General features: G+C 33.9%; 1 protein-coding gene across 2 annotated transcripts; it reads right to left on the bottom strand.

The window, feature by feature from the left end:
- Window positions 1-1,201: 1,201 nt before the first annotated feature.
- LOC129240197 (calcium channel flower) lies at window positions 1,202-27,913 on the bottom strand. Of its 2 annotated transcripts, none has more exons than XM_054875825.1 (5): window positions 27,714-27,911; window positions 27,339-27,462; window positions 11,427-11,634; window positions 10,059-10,166; window positions 1,202-2,602 (listed from the first exon to the last, which is right to left on the bottom strand). In XM_054875825.1, exons 1-5 carry the CDS (start codon window positions 27,714-27,716, stop codon window positions 2,452-2,454), a joined length of 594 nt encoding a protein of 197 aa, XP_054731800.1. In that variant the 5' UTR covers window positions 27,717-27,911; the 3' UTR covers window positions 1,202-2,451. The 2 variants fall into 2 exon arrangements, with proteins under 2 accessions (XP_054731800.1, XP_054731802.1); XM_054875827.1 differs by lacking the exon at window positions 1,202-2,602 and adding an exon at window positions 8,580-9,312 and having other exon boundaries at window positions 27,714-27,913.

Below are 27,913 nucleotides of genomic sequence, written 5' to 3'. Positions count from 1 at the left end.
GCCTTTCTAATTATTGTTTGGTACTCACGACTTTCGACCTGCATAAAATTAACAATTTTAGTATATATTTATTATTTGGTTACTATAAAACAATAAATAATCGCAAACAACTTACATTTTAACAAGTTTTCCCACAATACGCTACACAATCGAAAGCAAAATTGCATTCGACTCTAAATTCGGTTTACAACGAAAATTTCGACAGCGTTGCACCGCTCATAATACCAAATTGACATTCGATTTTCGATCTTCGACAACCAACGAATATCGAAGATCGAATGCAACTCATAATAGGGGCCTAGAAAACGATTCGATCTAGAGGATATTAATTTATGGTCCCAAATAGATTTGGGAGTTTTGCGGAATAACAAAAAAAAATTGATTTTTGTTGCCCGGTGTAATTGTATAAGGTAACTATATAGAATACGATCCGATTCGGAAGATATTAATTTATGGTCCCAAGTGAAAATGAAATTTTACCTGGACATCGCAAAAAAAGTTAATTTTTGTTGCACGATGTAATTGTATAAGGTAACTGGAATATGATCCGATCTAGAGGATATTAATCTATAATATTCTCCTAAGTGCATATGAAATTGTTTATGGATAACAAAAAAAGTTGATTTTGTTGCCCAATGTAATTGTATAGGATAACTAGAATACGATTCGATCTAGAGGATATTAATCTATGGTCCCAAGTAGAAATGGGATTTATTCGGGATAACAAAAAAGTTGATTTTTGTTGCACGGTGTAAATGTATAAGGTAACTGGAATATGATCCGATTTAGAGGATATTAATCTATTGTCTCAAGTGCCTATACAACTTTTCCTGGATAGAAAAAAAGTTGATTTTTGTTGCACGGTGTAATTGTATAGGATAACTAGAATACGATCCGATCTAAAGGATATAAATATATGACCCCAAGGGGATATGAAATTTTTCCTGGATATAAAAAAGTTGATTTTTGCTACACGGTGTAATTGTATAAGGTAACTGGAATATGATCCGATCTAGAGAATACTCATTTATGGTCTCAAGTAGATATGGTTAATGCAGAAAATATAGAGTAGTCAAATAAAAGTGTATTTTTAGTTGTAATTTTATTAATCATTTAATTTTTGTTTTTAAATGGTTTAATTTAATAGTATAGTATTTATGCCTTTAAGATGTATCTATTCATATTTATTTATACTTAATGATTATGATATAGGGATATCTGAAGTTTTCCTTTATTTCAGTTTTTATATTTCCTTTTAAATATTTTTTTCTCATACAATTTTACATTTATTTAACTATATATGACTAATTTTAAGTTAATACAATTCATAGATGCGCTGACTCTGCAATAAAAATTTGTCTACAGCAGATATTTACTTAGTTTGCTCAACATTTACTTATGCGTATAACTGTACTTTGCTTTTTAGTAAACGAATGAATTGAAATATGCGGGTTAATTTTAGAAACATTTTTTGTTTATCATTGTGGCGCCTAAAATATTATGGGAATAGCATATAAAGTATGAGTAATACAGTTACCATGATGAGAACGCTATGTATGTATGTATGTATGTATGTATGTATGTAGGTGAACGGGTATACATATATAGCATACATATACATAAAACACAAGTAGGGCTTAGTTGCATTAGTTATTTACCATTGCCAATTAAAGTGACATTATTAATTTCTTATTAGTATTTTTATTAAGTTTTTTTTTTTTTAATTTATAAGACATATCGTAAACTGACTGACAATTTAAAGAGTTTTCAAGACACACTAAGAAATTTATGCTTATGATTTGACAATTTTTCTCTGATCAATCCTTACTTTTACAAGAATGTCACTTACACATGGAATGCCACAAATATTCATTTTAGAATTAAGACAAGTTTTATTTTACGAAAACAAGGAAAATATGCACTGTCTTGTGTTAGTGTATGTGTGTGTGTGTTTGAGTATGTATGTAATAAATTTCTGTAGTGAATGACTTACATTTAAAATGCCTAGACAAAAAGGCGAATAAGAAAGAATCGAATATTAAGTAATTATATTTAGAAAAGTAGCTGCAAAGAAAAATTTACCCTCCTCTTTATCTTAACTTGAAATAAGTATTACATACATGATAACAGTACATATTATATTTAGCAAGCTATCAGTTAACAACGAAATTATTGGAACCAATGTAGGCGCTGCGCTATCCATCGGAGTTGGCTAAGTCATTTATGTAACTCAAATTGTTAACTACAATTTCCCATTTCAACCCTTCACATCGTAGTTACTTAACAAATTGGAGGCACTGTGTCATAATACAAACAATGTACGCTGAGAACGAGAGCTGTGATCGTGTTGACCAACCTGGTGTTTCTTGCATTTGCCAACTTCTTCTCTGTACAACGCTTCCAAAGGTTTGTGTTTTTTGTTTTTGTAATTTTACAGTCAAGTTTATAGTATCACACATTACTGTCTGTGCCCACGGCGCCGGTGAAGGAGAATGGTTGAGCATTGTTCACGATGCTGGCGCGGTCACTCGCCGTGGTGCCTGTGGGTGTGCCCGCTAGGCCAGATTGAACAGCAGCTTGACGCATTTCTTCAACGGAAGCCCTAACGGCAAAAGAAAATACAATTAAATATTTTTAATATAAAATAAAATGAAAAAAAATAAAATAAAATTATAAATAATAAATTTGCTCAAGAAAAATGGATTTCAACATAAACATGCACTCAGTTGTAGAGAAGAACTTATGAAAAGATCAAAACAACATTGAATACATTTACCGCACTTGAAATGTCTGCATAACTACCTGATAGTTGAAAAAATAGATACATTACAATAACAATTTTTAATATTATTTACATAATAAATTCATTGCGAGCAAAGAAATAAAAATAAATAGATTTCTTTATTTATAAAAGGCGACCAGATAGCAGTAATAGCTTTTTTAAATGGTTACGTTTCAGGAGCTGTCAAAGTTACCGATGACAACTAACTGCCAAAATATTCATGCATTGTTTAACGCTTGACGAACAAGTAGAAATTATTAAAAATATTTTATCGAAATCACGTCTCAGTTGTAAATACGGAGAAGCGTATTTGGGTCAAAAAAGTCGAAAAATCGCATGAAGCCGATTTGTGCACTCACTATTCCTGCTGCGGGAACTAGCAAAATTGCCGTTATTACAGCGAAAATATTTCCCACATGAATAGTTTCTATCTATCTGGTCACCCTATATTTCGAGTATTATGCAAACTATTAAAGGGTGTTTTTTTTAGATGCGTAGTAGTCATTTTCAAATAAAAAAAGAACAAAAAAAAAACGACTGAATGTAATAGCAAATATTGTGGCTCTATTAGCTTAAAATTTTTTAAGCAAACAATTTCGAGCATATTTTTTCTACTTAAAACATACCCTGCCAACGGACCAATTTCGTGGTCTAAGCGACATAAGCCCAAAGCAAAGACCAGTGACAGGAATAGCTCCATAAAACAAGTATTTTGTGAGACTGATATTGGAAATATATTTTAGCAATTTTTCAGCCAGAGAGGAAAATAGGAGGAGCTCGGCCAAACACCCGAAAAGGGTGTACGCGCCAATTATATATATATATATGTACATATATAGTATATACGGAACGGCCGCTGTAGCCGAATGATTTGGTGCGTGACTACCATTCGGAAATGCACGGATTCGAATCTCCAGGTATGCAACGCCAAATGATAGAAAACAGTATCTCTGTTATAATAGTGGTCGTCCCTCGCCAGACACTGACAAACCTTCAAGAGTATTTCTGCTATGAAAAAGCTCCCCATCAGAAAATCAACTGCCGTTTGGAGGCAGCATAAAACTGTAGGTCCCCCCATTTGTGGAAAAATATCGCATGCGCACTCCACAAATAAGAGAAGGAGCTGGGCCAAACAACCAGAAATGCCAAACAGGTTGAATTTATTTAGAGCTAGTTTCACAATGGTTATATATATATATATATATAATTGGCGCGTACATCCTTTTTGGGTGTTTGGCCGAGCTCCTCCTCCTATTTGTGGTGTGCGTCTTGATGTTGTTCCACAAATGGAGGGACCTACAGTTTCAAGCCGACTCCGAACGGCAGATATTTTTATGAGGAGCTTTTTCATGGCAGAAATACACTCGGAGGTTTGCTATTGCCAGCCGAGTGGCGACCGCTATTAGAAAAATGTTTTTATTACTTTTGGTTTCACCGAGATTCGAACCAACGTTCTCTCTGTGGATTCCGAATGGTAATCACGCACCAATCCATTCGGCTACGGCCGCCATGGTTTTACATGTCTAAAAACACCCGTTACAAAAAATTTCTACTTCATTAAACAAAAAAAAAAAAAGAAAGTAAGTAAGAACAAAAAACTGCATGCCAAATTTTCATTCTGACGTCAGGAGTTCAATCTGCCCAACTCAAAGTGACACACAAAGCGAAGTTGTTAGAACAGTTGATTTGACTTTTTTTTATTGCTGAAATGTCAAAGTGATCTGATTTTTAATTGTTGATTGAAATTTTGACATTGAAACCATTAATACTCAAAAACAAAATACAAGTAAATTTTGTTTTTGTACTAATGCTGCCACCTGGTATCCATTTGTTACGCTAGCGATCTACGGTTTGCGATTCTACATACATATCTTTCATATTGCTGTATGGGTAACTTTCGGTAGATTAAAAATGTATGATACCGAATCACAAGACAAGTTTTGTATAGGTGAAAAAGAGTCATCGTAATTATTAGATTACTTTTTGTGGATCTATACTAGCAATGCAAATCAAATTAAGTGTAACACACAAATTAAGTGTGCACAAGTGTAAACTTTTCAAGCGCTTTTCATTTTTATATTTTTATAGTCTCCTTTTTATAGAAAAATGAAAATGTTTAACTCTTTTTTCGTATTTTGAACGTTTGGCGATATTTTGAAATTTGAATGCCGTTAATAGATATCACCATAAAACTTATCCAAGTTATTTGATTTTATATTATATTATGCGGGATTTTTAAAGTCATTGAATTCGTTTAACTGCATACTTAACACATAGCAAAAAATGTCTATTAACTCCTTTACTTCCACATTTTCTCGCCCTTACTCATTTACGCCCATACTTTCTCGCCCTTACTGATTTTCTCAGCTTGGTTGTATGTGATTTTTGAGCTTACTAAGTAGCCCAATGAAGATGGGAAATAAAGTAAAAAATACTTGTTGAGGGAGTAAGGAAAATTAACAATCTACATACATACTTATACATACATATTTATGGCTTTAATAAATTAAAAAAATGTATCAATACATCTAAACATCACTAACAATGCTAAGAAAGCCAACTAAGGAGAATAAAGAAACAAAGAAAATATATTAAATCCACTATATCAATAGAGGATAACAGTAAAGTGCTTCAGCAGCTATAAAAATGTATTGTGAGAAAAAAGGGGAAAATCTACTTATTGTTTTACAAGAAAAATATTCAATAATTGCCTTTTAGTTTGACAATAAGGGTGACCGACCCCGGTGTTGCTTTCGCGCTGTCAACTTCATGATGATGATTTGAAAAGTTTTTGTATTGACGTGTTTTGTGTTATGTAAATTTGGCAGTATATTTAACATCTCTTTTCATTCGGTACGCACAATTGCGATCGACCATTTTTTTTCTTTTCCCTATGAAGTACGATCTAGGGGAGCTGCATGGCATTATTCGAACGGTAGCGTAAATCTTAATGCTTTGCCTCAGACAAGGATAATACCATACCATAGTAGTTCATATACATATGTACATTTTCATATTTATTTTTCAAAGTATGCTATATTTTTTTTTTTTTTGAGTTTCAAACCTAAACGTTTAATTAATTTAATGAGTATAGATATTTATATAACTGTAATATTAAGAAAGAAATTTTTAGGCCTTTTAATCGAAAGTACAATTAAAAGCCGTGAACCAAATATTGATAAAACATTAAATTGAATATATTTTCATAACTAACACTTTTAAAATACCAATATAAACACCATAAATTATCGAAGTTTTGTTTTTTCATTGATTGATTACAAATTTCCTTAGTCGTTATTCACACATATGTACATACCAAAATAAAATCGGTTCCGCAAAGACACCTATATAAGTTGTTTTTTTTTAATAAACATAAAAATTCAGTAGCTAGGACACCGGTTTTTGCACTAATTAGCTGGGAAAAACAAAAATCAATTAATTGAAAAAACATTTTTTTAAATAAACTTAAAATTTCAGTAGCTAGAACAGCGGCTTTTGCACTCTGAAAGCCTGAAATCAATTGAAAAACAACTTTTTCTAGCGCAAAAGAAACAACGCTCGAGTAGCTGAAACTGAATGACGATTTGTATTCACATTTGCATGTGGCGCATGTTCTTTTAAGCGTTGAATTTTTTAATTTACGAATACCGCTTTGCTTTATGCTGTTTGTTTTTTTAGTGTGCTTTCTGCATACAATTGTTGTTTTTGTTTTTGTGTGTGAAAATTTCATAATTAATTTGAAATTCAAAATTAAGAGTGAGTTCAAAGGGAACTCAACTCATTTTGGCTGAATTTCCTTTATTACAAACTTGGCGGAAAAGCTTCATTACAAAACAGACCCTTTACAGTCAAACCTATATAAATAAGAACTACCTACATACGCACGATAATTCTACAAGTGAGAGAAATTATCGGGTGTATACATTGTTGCTCTAGCATGAAAAGCTCTTAATGAAAAAGAACCATGGGCACAAAAGACTATGGGTCGAAGTGCAAACCTCATAAAGAATTTATCTAACCTACCTCTAGAGCTAAGGATTTATTATCTCCCCTTTATGATGCTTCTAAATTTCGTAACTACATAAGCCTAAACCTAACAAGAGTTCCAAATATAAAAATTTATAAGGCGCTAGTGAGGTACCTTGCGACGGGTACCCCGACAGTCGGTTCTAAGCTACCGGAGCGACCCGGATTTCCTATATATCCGGCCAAGGACTGTCACTCCAGCAGCACTCCCCGTACATGTATAGGGAATGTTTTTGCTGCTATAACAACAACAGAATGGTTTCCTGTGCTGTCAGCACAGCGTTCCATAGGCTACGCAGAGAACGAGGAAGGCCAAGTTAACGCTGGATTGATGACTTGTGAAAATTGCACAAATCACAAACTGGAAAGCCGTAGTAGAGGATCGAGCGACCACTTTAGTGGTAGAACCATGATCTGCGCAAGACTGTAATTCTAATAGTGATAATGGCATAAGCCTCCACCTCGCGATGCATACTTAAAAGGGGATAACTTCAATTATTAACTTGTCAGAATTTATCCAGAAAGCGTTTACATGATCGATCCACTGGCAAACGAAAGGACAAATTTGAGAGGAAATGACTTTCTCTCTTTGTCAGAAATCGACAGATTTTGGTTGAAGAATGTTAGCTGGCAAATTCTGAGAAAGTGTCAAATCAGTGTCAAACCAGCAGTTTATATATACAGAATTGGTGCTTATACGCTTCTTTATTGGGTATTTGGTCGAGCTCCTCCTCCTATTTGTGTGTCGCATTCGAGCGGTAGTTGGTTTTTTATGAGAAGCTTTTTTCATGGCAGAAATACGCGCTGAGGTTTGCCATTGCCTGCTGAGGGGCGATCGCCACACACCAACCCAATCTAAAACGAAAAAAACCCAAAACGACTTGGGCTGCAGCCTTGGCTGAACTTATAGATTCATCACCAAAAGATTATATTATATGTACGTTGTATTGAACAAAATTAACACTTTTACTCGTGCGGCTGCGAGAGCTGGACAATGACAAGCAAAGACGAAAGAAGCTTAAGAGCGTTCGAGCGAAAAATGCTCCGAAGTGTGTTTGGCCCCAAACGCTGCAACCATAAGTTGCTGAACTTATGCTGGGGAAAAGATGTCGTTAAATACATTAAATCCCAAAGGCTGCGCTGCTTAGGACACAATGTGCGCAAGGAGGACAGCCGCCCTCAAAAATCCCTTTTAAAAACTAAAAACTCTCAACTACCCGAGAAGTTAATCTGGCTTGACCAAGTCATACGAGTTAGAAGTTGAAAGCCTATTGTTATGAACCGTGTAGACTGTAAGAGCATTGTGGTCGAAGCTAAAGTTCACCCTGAGCTGTAATCGCTACTTGATGATGATGGCCCAAAAAGCATTCTCGTACTTTGTGGTGTTTCGCTCTTTCTTTGTCTTCTTTGACAATTTTACAATTTACAATTATGCCAATTTTTGCCAGAAAACTTGAGCACAAAAAAATAATGAATATTATTACTATTTCTATGTGTGAGTCGAACACGAAAAAGATTCAAAATGAAAAACTTCAAATGCGAAAATTATATTCCGTCACTTTCAGGTTTCGTTCTTATCTAGGTTTGACTGTATTCATATAGCTTACTTATGTACATATGTATGCGTAATTTTTTTTTTGTTTTTTTTGTTTTTTTTTGCTAAATAGTGCTTTTAAGATTAATTTACAATATTATGATATTACCATATTTTTCGAACAACACCCAAAATTCTTAAAACGTTTCGCTAAGTAACGATCTAAATTTTTAGCTCTACAGTGTTTATTTTATACTTTTTGCATTTTTTATTTTCATCAATATTGTATTCTATTTACTTGTATATACAACATGCTCACCATATAATCATTTGTTGCTGTATTGGGAGATCGTTTGGTAGGCGCAAATGTGGCAATAACAGCAATATTCTTTAAAACGATCTTCCTTAACTTTGTAAATATGTTCATATAACAATTATCATAAATGGAATGTTGTTCTCAACTGAGTAACGTATTTAAGGTATTTTTGGTTTCTCATTAACTATGAATGTACATACATACATTTGTGTTTTTTGATCTTTTAATTTTCAAAAAATATTTTTTTAGACGCTAGTTTGCAGTTTAAGTTGTTGTTGTACATTTGTATTTGTTCACTACTCTACACTACCATTTGTTTAACGTGCTCTCTATCGTCTGGTGGGGCAAGTGACTATTCAATTTTCAATTCAATTTTAAATTTCTCTCCGACAACAGTTGCATGTTTCAATGGAAACACCCCGAATATTGGCAAACTAAACTAAATACTTTGGAGACTGAGTTGCTATGCTTAGCAGCGTGCATTAATGAGCATTTATAAAATGTTTATTGGAGTGAATCGTTTATGTCGGACGCCAGACATCTGGATCTTCCATTAGTGTGATATGTTGGTCGGTGCCCATTTGCATTTGGCCACCATCGGGTGGCATTTGTGTGGGAGATGTTGCGGCTGCAGCCATATCCTCGCGTGATGCTCTAAGGCGCAGTCATCAAAGTGATTTATACATACAAAAGATGAATCGAGTAATATTAAAAAATAAATAGAGTAAGGCGTTTTCGAGTAACGAAACGGGTCAGACGTATAAACAAAGGACAATAACACGACAAAAAAAAAACAGAGGAAGAGAGAACAAAGAGAAACAGAAACACATGTAATTAGTCGATTAGCGTTTAAATTTTCTTACAAAAAAAAGAAACACTTTTTATGGATATTATAATACATAGGACATCAATGTTTGGACATAGGCTTAGTCAGTAAGTCTATGCGTTTGCGTATTCATATTTTTGCTACTATTTTCTGTTAGCCTTGGTTTAACACATACAGTTTTGCTAGCTTTTCTCAATAAGTTGAGCGTAAATCGTAAATCGTAACAAGCTTTTGCTTGCTAAAATTGTTTCTGCTTCCTAAAGCAAGAAAAAGTAGCAAAATAAATCACACTACACTTCAAATTATATTTTACCGGTTTTTAAGGTACATATATTCAGCCAATTAAAAAAATGTAGCCCAAATACTGTTCAAAGCCTTGCAAGTTCTGAATTTGAAGGCTTAAAAGCTCTTGTTTTAGAATAGCTGGGTTTTCAAATACACAGTTGCGTATTATAAACTTTTTACAACTTGTGGCTCGCATCAGCAAAGGCTCAACTGCCGATTGAACACATAGACGATCTCTACGAACATTGAACGCGTTCACACATCAATAACTGAAAATTTATGTACTCACTTTTTGCCTAATCCCATGAGACCATATATCACTCCAGTGCCAAACACAAGACCGCATGCGAAAATACTACTCAATCCCGGGCACAAAATTATAGGAGGTAAAGCAATCCTAAAAATAATAAGAAGTTTTAGTGAATAAAGAAATATTCTTATTATAGTAAGAAAAAAATTAACAATAAACGACTTAGCTTTTGTAGAAAGGGGTGTTATTTATACTTGCGCTAGAGCAGCAACTGCTGTTGTAGCAGTTCATCAAACCCTGCCAGTGCCGTGTAGTCACCGATTGACATCGTCTCTGTTGTTGTTGTATAAGTTCATTACGCCCTGTCAGTGCGTTATAGTCTCCGATAGTCATCGTCTATCTCATCCAACCCTAGGCCCAGGAAACATGCTGTTTCGACGGATTGGGTCCAAAGGAAGAGGCGTATTAGGTGAGTAGGCTTAGCCCTCCGTTGGACACCCGGGTGTGGTCTGACTTTGGATGTGAATTTAACATATTTCTGTCTTGGCTAACGACCAGAGCTTCCAGGTAACTTCCTAAAATTTAATTTTCTATCGATTTATGGATATAACCTTTTAAAAAGAATCCTTGAACAGGACAAAGAAGGCCAGACCCGGGTGCCCCACCGAAGATTTTAAAAAAGGTGTCCAAGGGAGGGTTAAGGGGGCATGTGAATAGGTAGTTAGTATTGGCGAGGTAGCTTCACATGCCGCCAACTGTCAATTAATTTTGCGTTCTTGACGAAACTTAATTAGAACATCGTGGCGTATGAGCAACGTGAATTTTGCTTACGTTGTGGTCAAAAATATAATATGATACTACACAGCGTTAAAAAACGGGGACTGATTGACACGTTTGGCAATTTATTTCTTTCGCCTTGCATTTATTTTGCCTTGAATTTATATTTATATATTATAATTTCAATAATAAAATGTAGTTCATTCTCCTACAAAAACCATATAAATCCAACTTTCACATTTTATACAAAATTAAAAAAAAATATATAAAAAAATCAACCAATTTTCATCAAAATGTTCCATATGATTTAGCATTAAATTTCGACTTTTTGATAAATACTACCCGATTACAGTAATTTGATGTATAGTTCTTTTAAGTTGAGTCCGAAAAAAGTTTCTAATTCTGTATACCGAAAAGCTATTTCTTCATTTTGGAAAGAAAAGTAAAGTCATTATAGTTGTTATTTTGAAAATATGTAAGTAAAATCGAGGCTAAATAATTCGTCTTGTTCTCTACTCGCAAAATATATACATAAACATCATAAACATATATAAACACCCATCATATTTATCTACGTGCTTTTATCGCTGCTATTCGGAATATGCATACAATAATTTATGATTTACTTACAAACAATAGAAAGCGGCACGATTCCACAATGGTCGTGCTTCTACTTTATTAGACACTTCGTTTACATAATCTATACAGAAGAAACAACAAGGCGCCTCTAGCCCCATCACTATAAAACCAACCACCATTTGTATGATACCAGAGATCAGGCAGGAAACGTTGAAAAATATAATGCTCACGATATTCCACAGTCCAAAAAGTACGCAGACTAGAAGAAAGAAATGGAATAATTTAATTAATAGTAAATCAAGTGTTGTTTATTGGGCATATCCATGGTAAGTGCACACATATATATACAAAAATGCAAGCAGTAAAAAATAAAGGAAGCATAGGTCTTAATCACGTAGAGCCTGGTTTGGCTAACACAATTTTTTATAAGTATTACCAGTTCCCCGCGACCTCGGTAGTCTAGCGTAAGTGCACTAGCCTGCCATCCCAGAGGTTGTGGGTTCGAATCTCACGTAAAGCACGGTCCTCACACTTTTAGAAATTTACCTACTTTACATAAAAAAGAGGTTGTCTGTAAAGTCGGTTTACTGACGATAGTTTAACGTAATAACGTCATAAGAAAATACTGATTGAATGGTTGCATTTTTCAAAAGAAAATTTTAATTTTATTTGTTTGATAGATATTTTGTATGCATATAGAGAATGAGTTAACATTAACATAACATAATATACTTTAACATAACATAACATAACATAACACAACATAACATAACATAACATAACACAACATAACATAACATAACATAACATAACATAACATAACATAACATAACATAACATTACATAACATAACATAACATAACATAACAAATTACCCCGTATTAAAGCACTTATCAACAGCTTTTATTTGATACCCATACTGTACATACACAACAAAAAGTTAACCGGGTCCACGTTTTGACCTATATCTCGAGACCCTAGTCACGGAGCGGCATGAAAAATACTCTGTACTAAAGCATTCACCAACAGCTTCAATTTGATATCCATATTGTACAAACACATTCTAGGGTCCACGTGTTGGTCTCTATCTCGAGGCCCTAGTCACGGAGCGGCATGAAAAATACTCTGTACTAAAGCATTCACCAACAGCTTCCATTTGATACCCATATTGTACATACACATCCGAAGGTTACCCGGGTCCACGTTTTGACCTATATCTCGAGCCCTATTTCCAAAATAAAGTATAATCCATGTTACTCGTGGAGGATGTAGCTTTCGAATGGTGAAAGAATTTTTAAAATCGGTCCAGTAGTTTTTGAGCCTCTTCATTACAAACAAACAAAGTTTTCCTCTTTATAATATTAGTATAGACAACATATCTTATAAGGTATATGGTAAATATTACCATACATTTTTTCCTTCATATATAATAAAAAAATTAATAATAATAACATTAAAACAACAGGTATTATTAACAAACTTGGTTTTATTTTAAATTCTTCAAGTGAATCAAATTAATAATAATCAATAAGAAGGCATATGCAAATACAAATACGTGAATTTATATATGTACATATGCGCATATATGTACATACATACATATATACGCTCACTTAAGTAGGAGAGAGCAAGATGTCGAACGTTGCCGTTCATTTGCCTTGTTTGCTTTGTCGTTCGTTCCGTGCTTTCGCTTGCAGTTCATTCAATGCAATGAGCAAGGTAACGGCAATGAGCAAGGTAACTACATATGAGCAAGGTAACACTAATGAGCAAGGTAACACTAATGAGCAAGGTAACGACACATTTTTTCGTGCGTGCAGCCTGTTAAATCGAATTATAAGACGTTATCACGTCAAAAAACTCATTACTGAGACCCAAAACCTTATCCTTTCCATCCTTATTCCCGCACAATAACCAGCGCATTATTTGCATTGTGGCTGCTAAAACAAGGAAAAACATCAGTGGCGCCAGCAAGAGAAAGCGGGCAGCCGCGGTAATAGCGCAGACACACCACTTTACCGAAGTCCTTCTGGTAGAAAAATGTGACTCACAGATGGCACTCCAAGCAGTAGGAATCCGTTGTTCCTAAGCAACGACAGGTGGGCATTCCCACTACTTAGGACTGATAGCGGCAGGCTAATCACCTATCCTCTCAGAAATCAAATAGATTAACGAAACCAAAAAAAAACCAGCTCCTCCGAGCTGGCCGAGAAGACACCAACGACGAATTTGGCTCTGAACGCCTCAACGCGCCAACAGATGAAAATGTTGAAGCCATTAAGAAAATTGTTTTGGAAAATCATCGAATCATTATTAGACGGTTGGCTTGTCCATGCAATTTCTCGTGTGCTTTGGACACTGCTTACACTTTGAACACTGCTTAGTTTTGAACTAAGAGCTCAGAAACTGTTGAATGATGTCAATGATGACACTAATTTACTTAAAATTATCATAACTGGTGACCCTAGGCTATTCTCTTTCTGGTGACTTTTTGCTATTCCCCAAAATTAAAGAGATCTATGGCAATACCAAAAAGTGTTCACCAGAAGTGCTTCGAGGATTGGAAAATACGTTGACATGAGTGATTTTTATCTGAAGTGCCCGCCATTGGGCACACTATAAATGCGAAATTATTAATTTTTGAACACACCTTGTACATGTAAATATGTATGCATATATATACATTTGGTACTAAAAGTCTCCACAGTAAACAGAACAAAAACATAAAATGAAATCAAAACTTATTTTGGCGCCGTAAATTTTTTGGGAGTCAAATGAGATATCCTTCTGGTAACTTGCATAAATAAGCCCTCTTCGATTCGCCATCTGTTATACGTTGGCAACACTGGAAAATACAGCATAAAAACCCACGACAGTCGGTTCTACATAACTGGAAACGACTTGCATTTATATCCAGCCAAGGACTGTCATTGCAGCAGCATTCCCCGCGTGTGCATGCGGAATGTTTATGCTGCAACAACAACAGTTTCCATAATTGACATTGTTTGGAAGCACTTAATTGCTTTATTTGCATAATTTAATTACTTGAATTTTTTTTAGACTACAGTCAAAACCAACATTGAGAATAAAGGGAACACATGTCTTGTTCCCCGAGTCCCAGCAACTCGGTGCCCTTCTCCCTCGACCGTCCACCTCTCTATCAAAAGTTGCGAGTTGCCGTGTCTGAACACACTCTGAGACTTGCCAAATATCAGAAAAGAGAGCTGATAGCATGGAAAATTGAGAGTTATGCCAGTTTTATGAGGTATAAACATTCTCGCTAGCGGTGAATCTTGCTCTATAACTTTCTTGTTGCTTTCACATGCAAATTGTTCGTCAAGTGAGCAGAGCATAGCAAGCAGAGAAGTCGCGAATCAAATGCGCCTATAGTCTCAATCGGAAGACAACGCCTTCCTGGAAGTGATTATTCTAAGAACAGGATTACATATGTATGTGTTGATTTTTTTTCCTTTTTGTCACAACCTCTTGCCCGACGGTTTTCGTGATTCAGAATTCGTGAATTGTATAAAACAAACTTGATTCATTTCAACGGATATAAGCCCTAACTGGGCTTATGCAAAAAAGAATAAAACGTCAAATAAAAATAAAAAACAAAAAAAAATAAAAACATTAAAAAAAAACTAAAAATAAAAAATTAAAAAAAAAAAAAAAATAAAATAAAAAAAAAAATAAAAATAAAAAATAAAAAAAGTTAACAAATAAAAAATAAATTTAAAAAATAAATATAAAATTAAAAATAAAATATGTGACCTGGTCTACGAAAAGGTACCTTACGTGCGAAAACAAGTTTTCGACAAAACAGCAGTTTAAACTTTTCAGTCTTTTTCGTATTTGTACTTTTCTTTTTTTACTTTTAACAAACTTTTAAGGGGGTATTCTGGTCTAGAGCCCTACTTTTTGGGTATTTTTCAAACTAGGATAAAAGAAAAATTAAAAACATTTTTACTATCCATTTTTTTATATAATATTTATTGATGTTTAAGGTATATAAAAAAAATTAAAAAAAAAAAAAAGTCAAAAATTCATCCAGTGACAGGTCGGTGAAGTAGGGGTTGCTAGTCAAACAGTGCTCCCTGGTTGACATGATTCCAACCCTTGTAGTGATCTAAATCGAACAAACAAAGAAAATTCTTAATTAGTAAAGATGTCGCTACATCTTGAGCCTCGGCCGAAAAAAAAAAATAAAAATTCACAAAATGGCGCCTACTTGAAAAAAAAAATTTTTTTTTACCCCTGTTTTTTGACCTTTACGAATTTTTTAAAAATACTTCAAATTAAAATTTTTCAAAATCCAAGGCTCCAGTGATAAAGAGATGTATGAAAAAGATTCTCACCAAATTTCAAAGGGATCGGTCAAATAGAACTTCAGATATCGTGTCAACCACCTCAGCAAAAGGAGTTTTGAGAAACACGCGTTTAAAGTTACGGCCGTCCCCTCAAACCAGTTTAGCTGCCACGTCACTAAAATAGTTGTAGCTTCGAAAATAATTCGAATTTTGAAAAATCCTTTTAAGAGCATATTTTTGAAAGTCTAGGCTTTGAAAATATGCAAAAAAAAAAATTGATTTTTTCAATTTTCTAGACCAGAATACCCCCTTAAACAAATTATGACTTTGTGGTTTTCACCATTTTAAAGAGCCTTTCACACACTATTCGAATCAACAAAAAAGTGAAAAATGATTTTTTGACACGTAAGGTACCTTTTCATAGACCAGGTCACATATAAAGAAAAATAAAAAATATAAAGTAAAATAAAAAAATATAAAAATAAAATACAAATAAAAAAATAAAGGGTTGGTGTCGAAATTCTGTCTGTACAAAATTCTAAAAACAAAATTCTGCTTTTTAAAATTCTGCTTTTTTAAAATTCTGCTTTTTTAAAATTCTGCTTTTTTAAAATTCTGCTTTCTAAAATTCTGCTTTCAAAATTCTGTATTACAAAATTCTGTATTAAAATACAATGTTAACAATGTTAAAGAGGTAATGTAATTATTTAATTTATTATTATTATTTTTTATTATTATTCGAGATATTAAATAAAAAATAATAATAATAATTTTTTCTTCAGTTTCGATAGAATCCACAGTATTTTTGCGTAGAACTTCTTTTCGCGTGGGCGGCCTTCGGCCAAGCTTTAAAAAAAATAACCCTCATCAGTCCGACTCCGGCTACGCAATCCACCGTATTTTTGCGTAGAACTCCTTTTCCCGTGGGCGGCCTTCGTCCGCGCTTCAAAAAATTAACCCTCATCAGTCCAACTCCGGCTACGCAATCCACCGTATTTTTGCGTAGAACTTCTTTTCGCGTGGGCGGCCTTCGGCCGCGCTTCAAAAAAATAACCCTCATCAATTCGACTCCGGCTACGCAATCCACCGTATTTTTGCGTAGAACTCCTTTTCGCGTGGGCGGCCTTCGGCCACGCTTCAAAAAAATAACCCTCATCAGTCCAACTCCGGCTACGCAATCCACAGTATTTTTGCGTAGAACTCTTCTAAAAAACAACGAACAGCTGCGAAGAATTATTAAAAAAAGAAATGAATTAAGTCACACTACATATTTAAAAAGAATTGCAAAAAATATTGTAATTGGCTAAACTAAAATATTGTTATCGCTTAAACATACCTATATGTATATTTATGAATTAAATGTTTATTTTGTTACTTCTTGTATGACGAAAATCACAAAACTTGAATAAAGCAGAATTTTTCGCATTAAACATGCAGAATTTTGAAAAAGCAGAATTTTAGAAAGCAGAATTTTAAAAAGCAGAATTTTAGAAAGCAGAATTTTAAAAAGCAGAATTTTAAAAAAGCAGAATTTTAAAAAGCAGAATTTTTTTGCAATTTACAGAATTTTGTCATCCAGAATTTTGTAAAACAGAATAACGACACGCTCCCAAAAATAAATAAATCAAATACAAATAAAAAAAATTAAAAGAAAAGCACATAAAATAACATTAAAAAAAAAAAAAAATTAAAAATATATATATTATATGTAAATAAATAATAAATATGAAAAAATAATTATTAAATAAAAAAAAAATTTAAATAAAAAAATCAAAAGCAAATAAAAAAATAGAAAAATCAAAAGCAAAAAAAAAAAGATAAAAAAATAAAAAATAAAAAAAAAATACAAATAACAAAAAATATAAAAATAATAATATGTATGTATTATACTTTAAGAAAACTCAAAAAAATAAAAGAAATTAATAAAATTAAGAAAAATAATAAATATGGGAAAAAATAAAATAACTAATAAATAAAAAAAACAAATAAAAAATAAAAAACATATACAACATTTTTTTTTAATATTTTTAAATAAAAAGATTGAAATATATAATATTTTAAAATAAAAAAACAAAAAAAAATGTTTAAATATTACAAAAGAATAAAAATAAAAAAATTATGATAAAATAGTTTTTTTTAATAAAAAAAATAAAAAATAAACATTTTTATAGATTTTATGTTGATTTATAAGACTGTTGCTAATCAGGTATAATAAGCTCTGGTCTGTAGCGCCCTGTCTACATACTCTTTTTGGACAAGAAGCAGGTGAAATAACTCAATACAGTTCAATTCAATTCGGAGGATGGTTCCATATGTAGAAGTCCAGCCAGGGGGGAAACTTACTGATCGCCATTCACTTCCAGCGGTGTGAACTTTTGGAAACGTGCCAATACACTGTATTTTCTATGGGCCCTTTAAAATAACAACTTTGTATACTTTTTATACAGGCTGTAATATACATGTATATGTACTTATCAAATATGTTTGATTGTATATTCTGCTTTCAATTTAAAGCGTAGCACCGATAGGGCAGCCAATTGATGCATTTATATGCATCATAAATTTAAGGTTTTTCAACTGATAAAATGCGTCTTAAAATCAGTTTACATTTCATTGAAAATAATTAAATGATTCATACAGGTAAGTAAGACTACCACACCGTTAGCTATACCATTTTACTGGTTATTACCTAAGTTGGCAATTTAAGCGAGGAAAGCTAAAATACCGCTAAATAAACGGTGCATGAAACAACTAACTTGATTTAACGACGATGAAGAAGAAGTTGCATTTGATTTGCTATCGTATTAGGCGCACATGCTCTACAAACGGCCAGCACCCGTTTATCGAAACACAAACTCACATCTATGAAAACAAACATTGACGCGAGCTTGTCAGAAAAACATACAAATTATTGTACAATACGAAACATCCAAGTGAACGGCGACAGAGTAGAGCACAGAAACCGGTTTCATATTGTACTTTTTTATCGCTGCTACTACTTTTCTACTTTTTATTGCAACTATTTTATTTGTTCAAGCCTTACACGTATGTATGTATGTATGCACAAACTGATAAAACCAAAACAAAAGCCGGCTCATTGGCCCTTGTCGTGGTTAAGTGAACGCAGACGTCGCCGGTGAAGCGTATTTTTTAGGCAGATTAAAAAAAAAGTATAGGCGTGAGCTTTGGTTATCCAGAAGCCTTATATTACAATAGTAGTTGAACGCCAGATTAGTAGAATGGTGTGGGAATAAAAAATAAGCTCAATGACTCATACACACATACACACAAATGCGACGGACAAAAATATCAGTAAACGTAACGAATCAATTCACAATTAATTATTAATATCGATCATTTACTAGTATATACACATGTACATATGTGTGTATGTATGTATTTAGGAATGAACATTTTTACAAATATGAACTGATAAATTCTTCGCTTTCGAGAGTTTATTTTAATACCTTACAAAAATCTTTATCATTTAACCGATGGTGTGGAGATTAAAAGATTGGTAATTAAGAAATTATTTTGCTAACATACTTTTATAATAAAAACTAACTTCGTAAATATTATATATATTTTATCCCACATTTTTTCTTGCTATTCCAGTGTGTGTTTAAGTTAATAAAAAGCAGCACAAAAATAATGGAAGCTTTTGATAAGACGTAAAAACGCCAACAAATGCGATTACTGTGTTTATGTTAACTAAAGTACGCACATATGCACATACATGTGAAGAAAAGTTGTACATAGCGACATACATTTGATGGTAAGCTGTGCATTTCAAAGGAGTGCGCGCGAATTCCACATATTGCATAATGAGGCATTAAATAAAGCGTTTTTCAGTAAGAGTGCTTCAACTTTTTTTTTTAATAAAACACAAACGGTTTGACTTTTTTAACTAATTTTTTTTATTATCGAGTTTGAACATATACATTTAAGTATGAAATTCGATTTCTTTTGCATGACCACCGCGTGCACGTTTTACGAAGTCCAATCTTTGAACCCAATTTTCGACCACTCTTTTGCGACCAGCAATTTCGCGTTCAATATTGGTTCTGAGCTCACAAATCGTCGCCGGCTTGTTACTGTAGACCAATGAATTCACATAACCCCAAAGAAAATAGTCTAGAGGCGTCAAATCACACGAGCGCGGCGACTATTCGACCGGTCCATTTCTGGAAATTATGCGCTCATCGCACTTACTCTTCAACAAATCAATTGTAGCGTGTGCTGTGTGGCCTGTTGGCCCGTCCTGTTGAAACCACATATCGTCTAAGTCCATACCATTCAATTGCGGCCAAAAATAATCGTTTATCATGTCGCGGTATCGATTTCCATTCACAGTAACGTGGCGATCGTTCTCGTCAACGAAAAAATATGGGCCAATTACGCCGCCGGCATGTAAACCGCACCAAACAGTGATTTTTTCGGGATAAAACGGTGCCTTACGAATCACGTGTGGATTGCTTTCTGCCCAGTAACGCATATTTTGCTTGTTGACAAAGCCATTGAGCCAAAAGTGAGCTTCATCACTGAAGATGATTTTTTGGAAAATCTGCTCTTAAAGTAGCAGCAACAGAACGATTATTTTCATAAAAAATTTGCACAATTTGCAATCGTTGCTCAAGTGTGTAGCGTTCCATGATAAAATGTATACTAATAAAGTTTACAAATGACAAGCGAAAAATAAAAAATATTGCGTCGTTCGCCCTCCCTATCGGAAAAAAGTTGAAGCGCACCTATTGAAAAACGCTATATATACGGAATGTACAATAATTCCTCTATCACATGCACATACATACATATATGCTTATAAATACGAGTATACATATTTATTTATGTGTAAATTTAAACGTTTCAGGAAATTTAATTTCATTCCAAACACGTCGCATGAACTACATAGGTAGACTTTGCTGCTGCAGAATGTCTGATGGGATTTAAAAGGTTGCCAATAAGATGCCTCATTTGATACTTCTCAAGTAATTTCAAGTACAGATATTAGTTGTGCATATGTAAATATAAAGAAAACCACAAACAACTTTGGCGGTTTAATGTAGCTACCTATGATATCAGAGACTGCGCACCAAGATTGCTTGTGTGGTGGCAGGTTTCGATAACTAAATTATGGGTATGAAACTTGGAACGGACCCTTATTTCGAAAAGAATTTGGTAAATTGATCAAATATAAGAAAATATAACTAACTTTTAATAAAATTTATAGTTTTTGTTCAAAACTTTGTGCATGATAAAATACCACAACTGCATCAAGATATCAATAGTAAGGGGTTTCCCAATAGTAAAGGTGTTATTCCCGTAAAAAATCAATGGCCGTTGCTTGTGTAGCACGTAGAGCCGTCTTGTTGAAAATAAACGTTGTATACATAAAAAAATCGTTAATCATCTCTCGATAGCGCAATCCATTCACCGTAACTGTTGCTCCAGCTTCATTTTCGAAAAAGTAAGGTCCAATGACTCCGCCGGACCATAAACCGCAACAAACAGTCACACGTTGAGGATAGAGCGAAGACACGACGTTGTTGATGATCGGCCGTCTTTAGCTCTTGTGATAACTGGACTTTATAAGCCTTAAGACCCAAATCTTTATGCAAAATACGGTGTAATGACGTTTCTGGAATGCCTAATTCCAAAGAACGACGAGGAATGGACAAACCTGGGTTTTCTTCAACACTTTCGGCTACAACAGCAATATTTTCGGCTGCTCTTGAGCGACGTGCACGGGTGTTATTTTTCACATAACTAACTTGTCCCAACAGCTCGAACTTTTGCACCAAATTCTGCACTGCGGTCCGACAAGGTTCTTCACGATGACCCAAAAATATTCGAGTTTTACGAACTGTCTCTGCCAAATTTTTGCCATTTTTGTAGTGAATTTTAATCATTTCAATGCGTTGTTTAAGCGTGTATCGTTCCATTTTTATTAATGGCGTAGTTTCTACTTGTCAAACACCAAAAAATGTCAGCTTCAAAAGTGACATCCACCGAAATAGCGGGCTTCTCAAAATAACACCTGTTATTGGAAAACCCTTTACTTATTTTGTAATTTTATAATTTCATTTCACGAACTAAATTGAATATATAGCGCAGTAAGCTCTGAACAAACCACACAATCCATATCAGTTAACCCCAAACATTCACCTCAAAAATTCCTGCCCTCCCCCATCGTTCCTTCTCCCTTAATTTTAACCTCATCTCAATAAACATGAGTATGTAAGTACATATATAGCTACTTTAGTTTAAATAATCACAAACCTAAGGCTGGCTGCTAGCCAGCGCTTAGTGTTTAACCCTCCTTTTGACACCTTGTTTAAAACCTTCGGTTGGGCATCCGAGTCTGGTCTTTTTTCGCTCTTGTTCGAGGATCCTTCTTAAAAGGTTATATCCATAAATCGATAGAAAAATAAATTTGAGGAAGCTACCGGAAGCCCAAGTCGTTACCTATAATAGAAATATGTTGAACTCACGTCCAAAGTCAAGAAAGCCAGTCTGGCCAGCCCCGGCTGCCCAACGGAGGGATAAGTGTAGTAATTTTTTATAATTGTTACTTTTGTAAAAAGAAATATATACATTCTTCCTATAAACATCTATATGTATTAAGACAATAATCGAATAGTACTTTCAAACAGATGTAACGAGGTTTAGGTTCTCTCATCAATCGCTTCTATATTACAGGAACGACCAGCATTTATATCCATCTAAGGACTATCAATTGAGTAGCATTCTTCAAATATGTATGGAAGTTGTTTAAACATAGAATAATTAAACAAGGGTGTCTTCCCTATCTCGAAGCTTCCCTGGTCGCCAGGGGGAGTTTAATTAGTCTCCTGGGCTGATGTGTGATTGATATTAACATCTGCCACGGCAGCCTATTCTACGTTACCAGAACGCACCGGATTTATGGCGAATGTTTATGCTGTTACAACAACAACAAAATTCACGCCAATTTATTTCAACTCATTTGGTCCCTGGTGACTAGTAAAACTCAGTGGATGAAGCCACAGACATAAGATTGCCACTGGATATCTTCTGATGTCTTCAGAACAATACTCCGTGTATAAAAGAAGATAAAACCTACTGGGGTGTTACACCGGCAACTACCCTAAGCGATATCTGCTAGAAGTCGAGCCTGTCCAAGACGTATTAGAAGCCATCTCTTCGAAAATATCTACTGGGCCCGAAAAATATCAACACGCCTTGAACGACATTCATTGCGAGACCATCGCGGTGATCATCAATAAAATCCGTAATTAGAGACCAATCGCCACCTATTGCAAACGAAGATCACCAGCTGACGCGCGAAGCTCAGGTTAAACCAACACAATCAAGTTATGTATATTTTACGAGATGAAGCGGATACAGAATTGCCCCCGACAAACAACCATTCCATCACTTGTCATTGAAACAGCTTCCTTCACGGGCCTAATGTAAGATGACCCATACTTCCCAAAAGTTTATGACAATATTTCACGCTACTGCCCGAATCAATGCCCGCATAATTTATGGCAATAAAGCGATAAACAAAAAAAAATCTTTCCCACGACAGTCGGTTCTGTAACCGGCCAAGGCCTATCACCTCAGCAGCATTTTCCGTATATGTATTGGGAATGTTTATGATACAACAATAAATTTTTTTTTAATATTTTGTATATACCTCGCCAGTTATTGAACTCATGACCTGTTCTCACACATATTAATTAACAAGTATTTCTAATTATTTTATTTTGCATAACTGACTATTATTTTTTTTTGATCATTTTAAGGGTTAAGAAACTATGAAGCCGAGTGTGAGTTTCGAACCGAAGTTACCGAATGGTAGTTACGTACAAACTATTCTATAGATAAAAATATTAAAAAAAAAGTTGATAAAAGTTGTAATTGTTGAATGAGCTGCCCTAAACTCAATGAATATGCCTCCATTATAGTGCAGGCGCTAAAGGACATTGAGTATGCAAAATGTGAGGACCGGCAACAATGCTGACATTCTTTTACCTGAGACCCTACACAAAAAAAATAAACATGTTGCCGGCAGCTGTGATGGTCCCTTCCCTCTCCCCCGCCCTTCACCTTGTCCAAGCGTTATTGCGTCATAGCACCCGTATTAGTCAGTGGAAAATATTTCGTGGCGCATGACGGTTTATTTTTTCGTAATCACATAATTATTTTAGTTAAGTTTTCTTATAATTCAGTGTTTTATTAGTTTTTTGTTTAAATAAACACATGGACACTATCTTTAGAAGTGATAAATATAAAGAAACGAAAACTATACGAAATTTCGTGTTTGTTTTGTGATGAAACGGGTAATTTAGTGATGAATCCAAAACCACAATCATTTATAAATATTCAGAGGGCAGCAGATCGGAGAAAAGATGACATTAGTGAGAAAATTAAAAATAATGCAGACTTTACTGATTACAAATGTACTTGGCGTCGAATTTGTATGGCAAGTTACATTAGCGAAGAGAAGATAAAACGTCGAGAATTGGCACTACAAAAGCAGGAGAATGTTTCTATTTCTACCTGCTCTGCAGAAGCTAGTGTGTCAGGTGCTCAAGGCGTTCGAAGGTCATCAAGAACAAATTTAAAATTTAATAAAGATCTAAAATGTTTAATCTGTGGTAAACAAACAAGAAATAAAAACAAAACACTTTATTTGTGCTCCGAAATGTCAGCAGCGTAACAAATCCTAAATACTGCCCGAAAAAGACAAGATGATGTTTTTACACAAATTGACACTTGCGAACATCCAGCCGATTTATTTGCAATGGAAGTAAAATATCATAAACACTGTTATCGTGATTATCTACGACTACCAAGAAACTCAGCAACTCCAGCAGGTAGACCTCCATATAAAATACCACATGACATTCTTATAGAGACATTTGAGAAGCTTATTAATGAAATAAAACATAAATTAACAACTCACTCTTTTGAAGTGTCATCATTAGCTAAGCGACTAGCTGAACTCACTGACATAGAAGATGCAGTTGTAGAAAATCGTGATATTAAATGACTACTAATAGATAAATATGGTGAAAACGTTTTATTTTCATATCCAAATGATCGATCGAAATCATCATTAGTGTTTATGGGCAACATACCACTGGATGAAGTCATTGAACATATTCGTACCATAACTTCAACAAACTCCATTGTTCAAGTGGCAAAACAACTTCGTAAAGAAATATTAAGTACTGAAGTAATACCAAATGGGTTTTTATGTGATGAAATTTTAATTGAACAATTTTTAAAGAAAAATCATTTACCGAATAATTGGCAAATTTTTATGCAAGCTTTGTTCAGTGCTAAAAATTAAAAATTAAGTGAAAATTACAATCGACGAGCCTTATCAGTGTTTCATGATTAATACTTCACGATTACTGAGAAACCGACTCCAAAGCATATTGCTTTAGCTCAATCTATTCATCATTTGACTCGATCGAAAAATATAATCAAAGTGATGAATAAATTTGGTCATTGCATTAATTACAAAGCATTAAAAAACTTCGATAAAGAAGTTCTAACGTCAATTGGTTGCGATTCGAATACCAGATTGGGCTCAAAAAAAAAAGTTTATAAGTTGCATCGTTGGATTTTGTGCAAAATGGTCTAAGGCATTTAGGAAATCCATACCTAACAGTCGAACAGTTAACGGAATTAGAAACCATTTGCATCCATCTTTTCTCAAAAAAAAACATTAACTGCTGATGAACTTCGCTATAAATTAATTTGTCAAAATATCGGCTTCGGCTTAAATTTATTAAAAGTAATTTGCACATCAGATGCTCTACATTTACATTTGTTAAGAGCTTCAGCACAAACATATATATGGATAAATTCTGACCAATTGATATGGATAAATTCTGACCTATTGATTACACCTTATTAGGCTATGAAAAAGAGATGGTAAATTGTATCCACGACAATTGACGAAGTGACCATTACCGGAATTGTTAATTCAACCATGCAAGCGTACACCTAATTGTCAAACAAAGGCTTGTTCTTGCAAAAAGTTACAACTACTTGTATTTCGTTGTGCACATGTATTAATAATAACTGCCAAAATAAAAAAGATTAATTATTTGTATTTTTTTGTATGACTTATGTTAAAATGTTCTTTTTCCTATTAAATCATTTTTTATCAAAAATATGTGTTTTATTTTTTACTTTTTTTTATTGACTAACTAAAATTATCTTTAATAATTATCACTAAAACAATCATTGAAATGGTTTCAAAGCACTTGTTCAGTCCATTTACTTGAATACTAAGGGGGTGGGGTAAAAAAAAATGGACCATCAAATCTCCCGGCAACATCCAGAATCATAATTTGCAAGCTTTTCTGAGTTCAAAACTATTTATAGAATGCGGTCCTCACATTTTGCACACTCAACTCCATACAGCCCCCGCTCTATTAAGCATTTTCTTATATTATTCTAATCCTATACGTGTGTACTATATCTATATACATAGCTGGGGGAAGCTGCGGCAATGATATGCCATTTGGCGCATATAAATTCCGATAACAAAGGCTCGACTGACCTGTGAACGGTATGTAAATAAAAACCAATTTTTTTACACTGAATACACTCAAAAATATACAGATAACCGATAACACTTACGAAAGCACGCTTTTATGCCCCCGAAACTTCCTAGAATAAGAATTATAATATATTCTGAAACAAAAACCGAGTTTTCGGGGGGCTACCTGTACCTCTACAAACAACTACAATATCAATGATTTTCCTAGTTTTGGAGCTAAAAAGAAACCTGAAAAATTACTTCATTTCCATTTGACACTAATATCTTTATAATTTATAATGATTTACTTTTTTTATAAATAAGTTTTAGGTCGGAAATTTTTTAATTGTCTTCTTTTGACAATTAACTATTTTTTTAAAGTGAGTCATTATTTTCAAAGAAGATATTTGGTCTGCCAAATTATGACTGTATAAATAAGACATGAAGCACAAATGATAAGGCAGTATTAATTTGATAAGCACAATTAATCGTGTACTTCTTTTTTTACGATTCTTATACTTATTTATGCACCCCGCTAAGCATGTTAAGGGCTAATATATCTGCATGCACGTTAAAATATCAATTGTATACTTATTCTTATTGTTGCAAAAATATTGAGAAGAGTCTACATGATAGACAGGATCATATGTTCCATATATCTACAGATGTATGAAAATGTATGCTTCTTTTATCAATGTCAGCTAGAGTATAATTGTATACATGTGCGGAATATATACATACATACATACATGTTTAGTGGGTGGCTGAGGCAGCAACATAAGCACTGAATGCGCAAACAGTTTTGTTGTTCTTTGTGAATCTCACATTTATACATGTGAAGATATGCATGTACGTATGTAGTCTTAGCATTGTGTACAGATAACGGCGAAAATTTATTTACAGCGGTGTGAGTTGCTAGTTAAGAGTTGTCGGAAAATCGATTAGTACACTACTCATTCTGACAGTGTTTGATAGGGAAAAACGATATGTGTAGCAGATGCAATATTCAAAGACGCCCCCCTTAACGCTTGGAAAGGATTTTTTTCTTAAAATTATTATTTCTTCGACCTCAATCAATTCATTATCAACATCGCAGCTACATTATGTACTTACAGAACGCACCAACGATACCCAGCAATCGTCCTCCATATTTCATGTACCATGGAGCATCTGTGCCATCTATTTGATTAGGTTGATTCGGCCGCGCCAGTAAACCTGTGATTTTTTCCGCAAAGGACTGCATGTTCAATACGATTACGTGTTATGAAATTAAAAGTAAATATAACTACGTTATCACATCAAGGCAGATATATTCAATAGAAAACGCGAGGCGAATATTGCGAACAAATGGTGTGTAACCAAGAAATCTTAGTATCAAATCGACTTTTCCAAATAGACCATTCACTCTGATTCCGTTGATGCAGTCAATGGCGATCTTTACTCCGTTCGCAGTTTTCACACCCACATTCTATATATGTGTTCAATTACCATTTTGTTTTGTTTTTGTTCTTCGTTGGACTATCTAGGATATCTTGCAATTAAACATGCACAATTTAGTTTAAATACACTTATCGGTATTGCATACGAATACAATAAATCTTTTCACAAACGATGAACAAAAACCTTTGCGTTCCTTTCTGCCAACATTCACAAAATCAACGAATTTCTTGACACATCAGAATAGAAAG

The sequence above is a fragment of the Anastrepha obliqua genome, chromosome 3 (genome assembly GCF_027943255.1).
Source record: "Anastrepha obliqua isolate idAnaObli1 chromosome 3, idAnaObli1_1.0, whole genome shotgun sequence".
Lineage (NCBI taxonomy): Eukaryota > Metazoa > Arthropoda > Insecta > Diptera > Tephritidae > Anastrepha > Anastrepha obliqua.
Note: the sequence above shows the minus strand (reverse complement) of the source record. Positions and strands in the feature narration are given on the sequence as shown.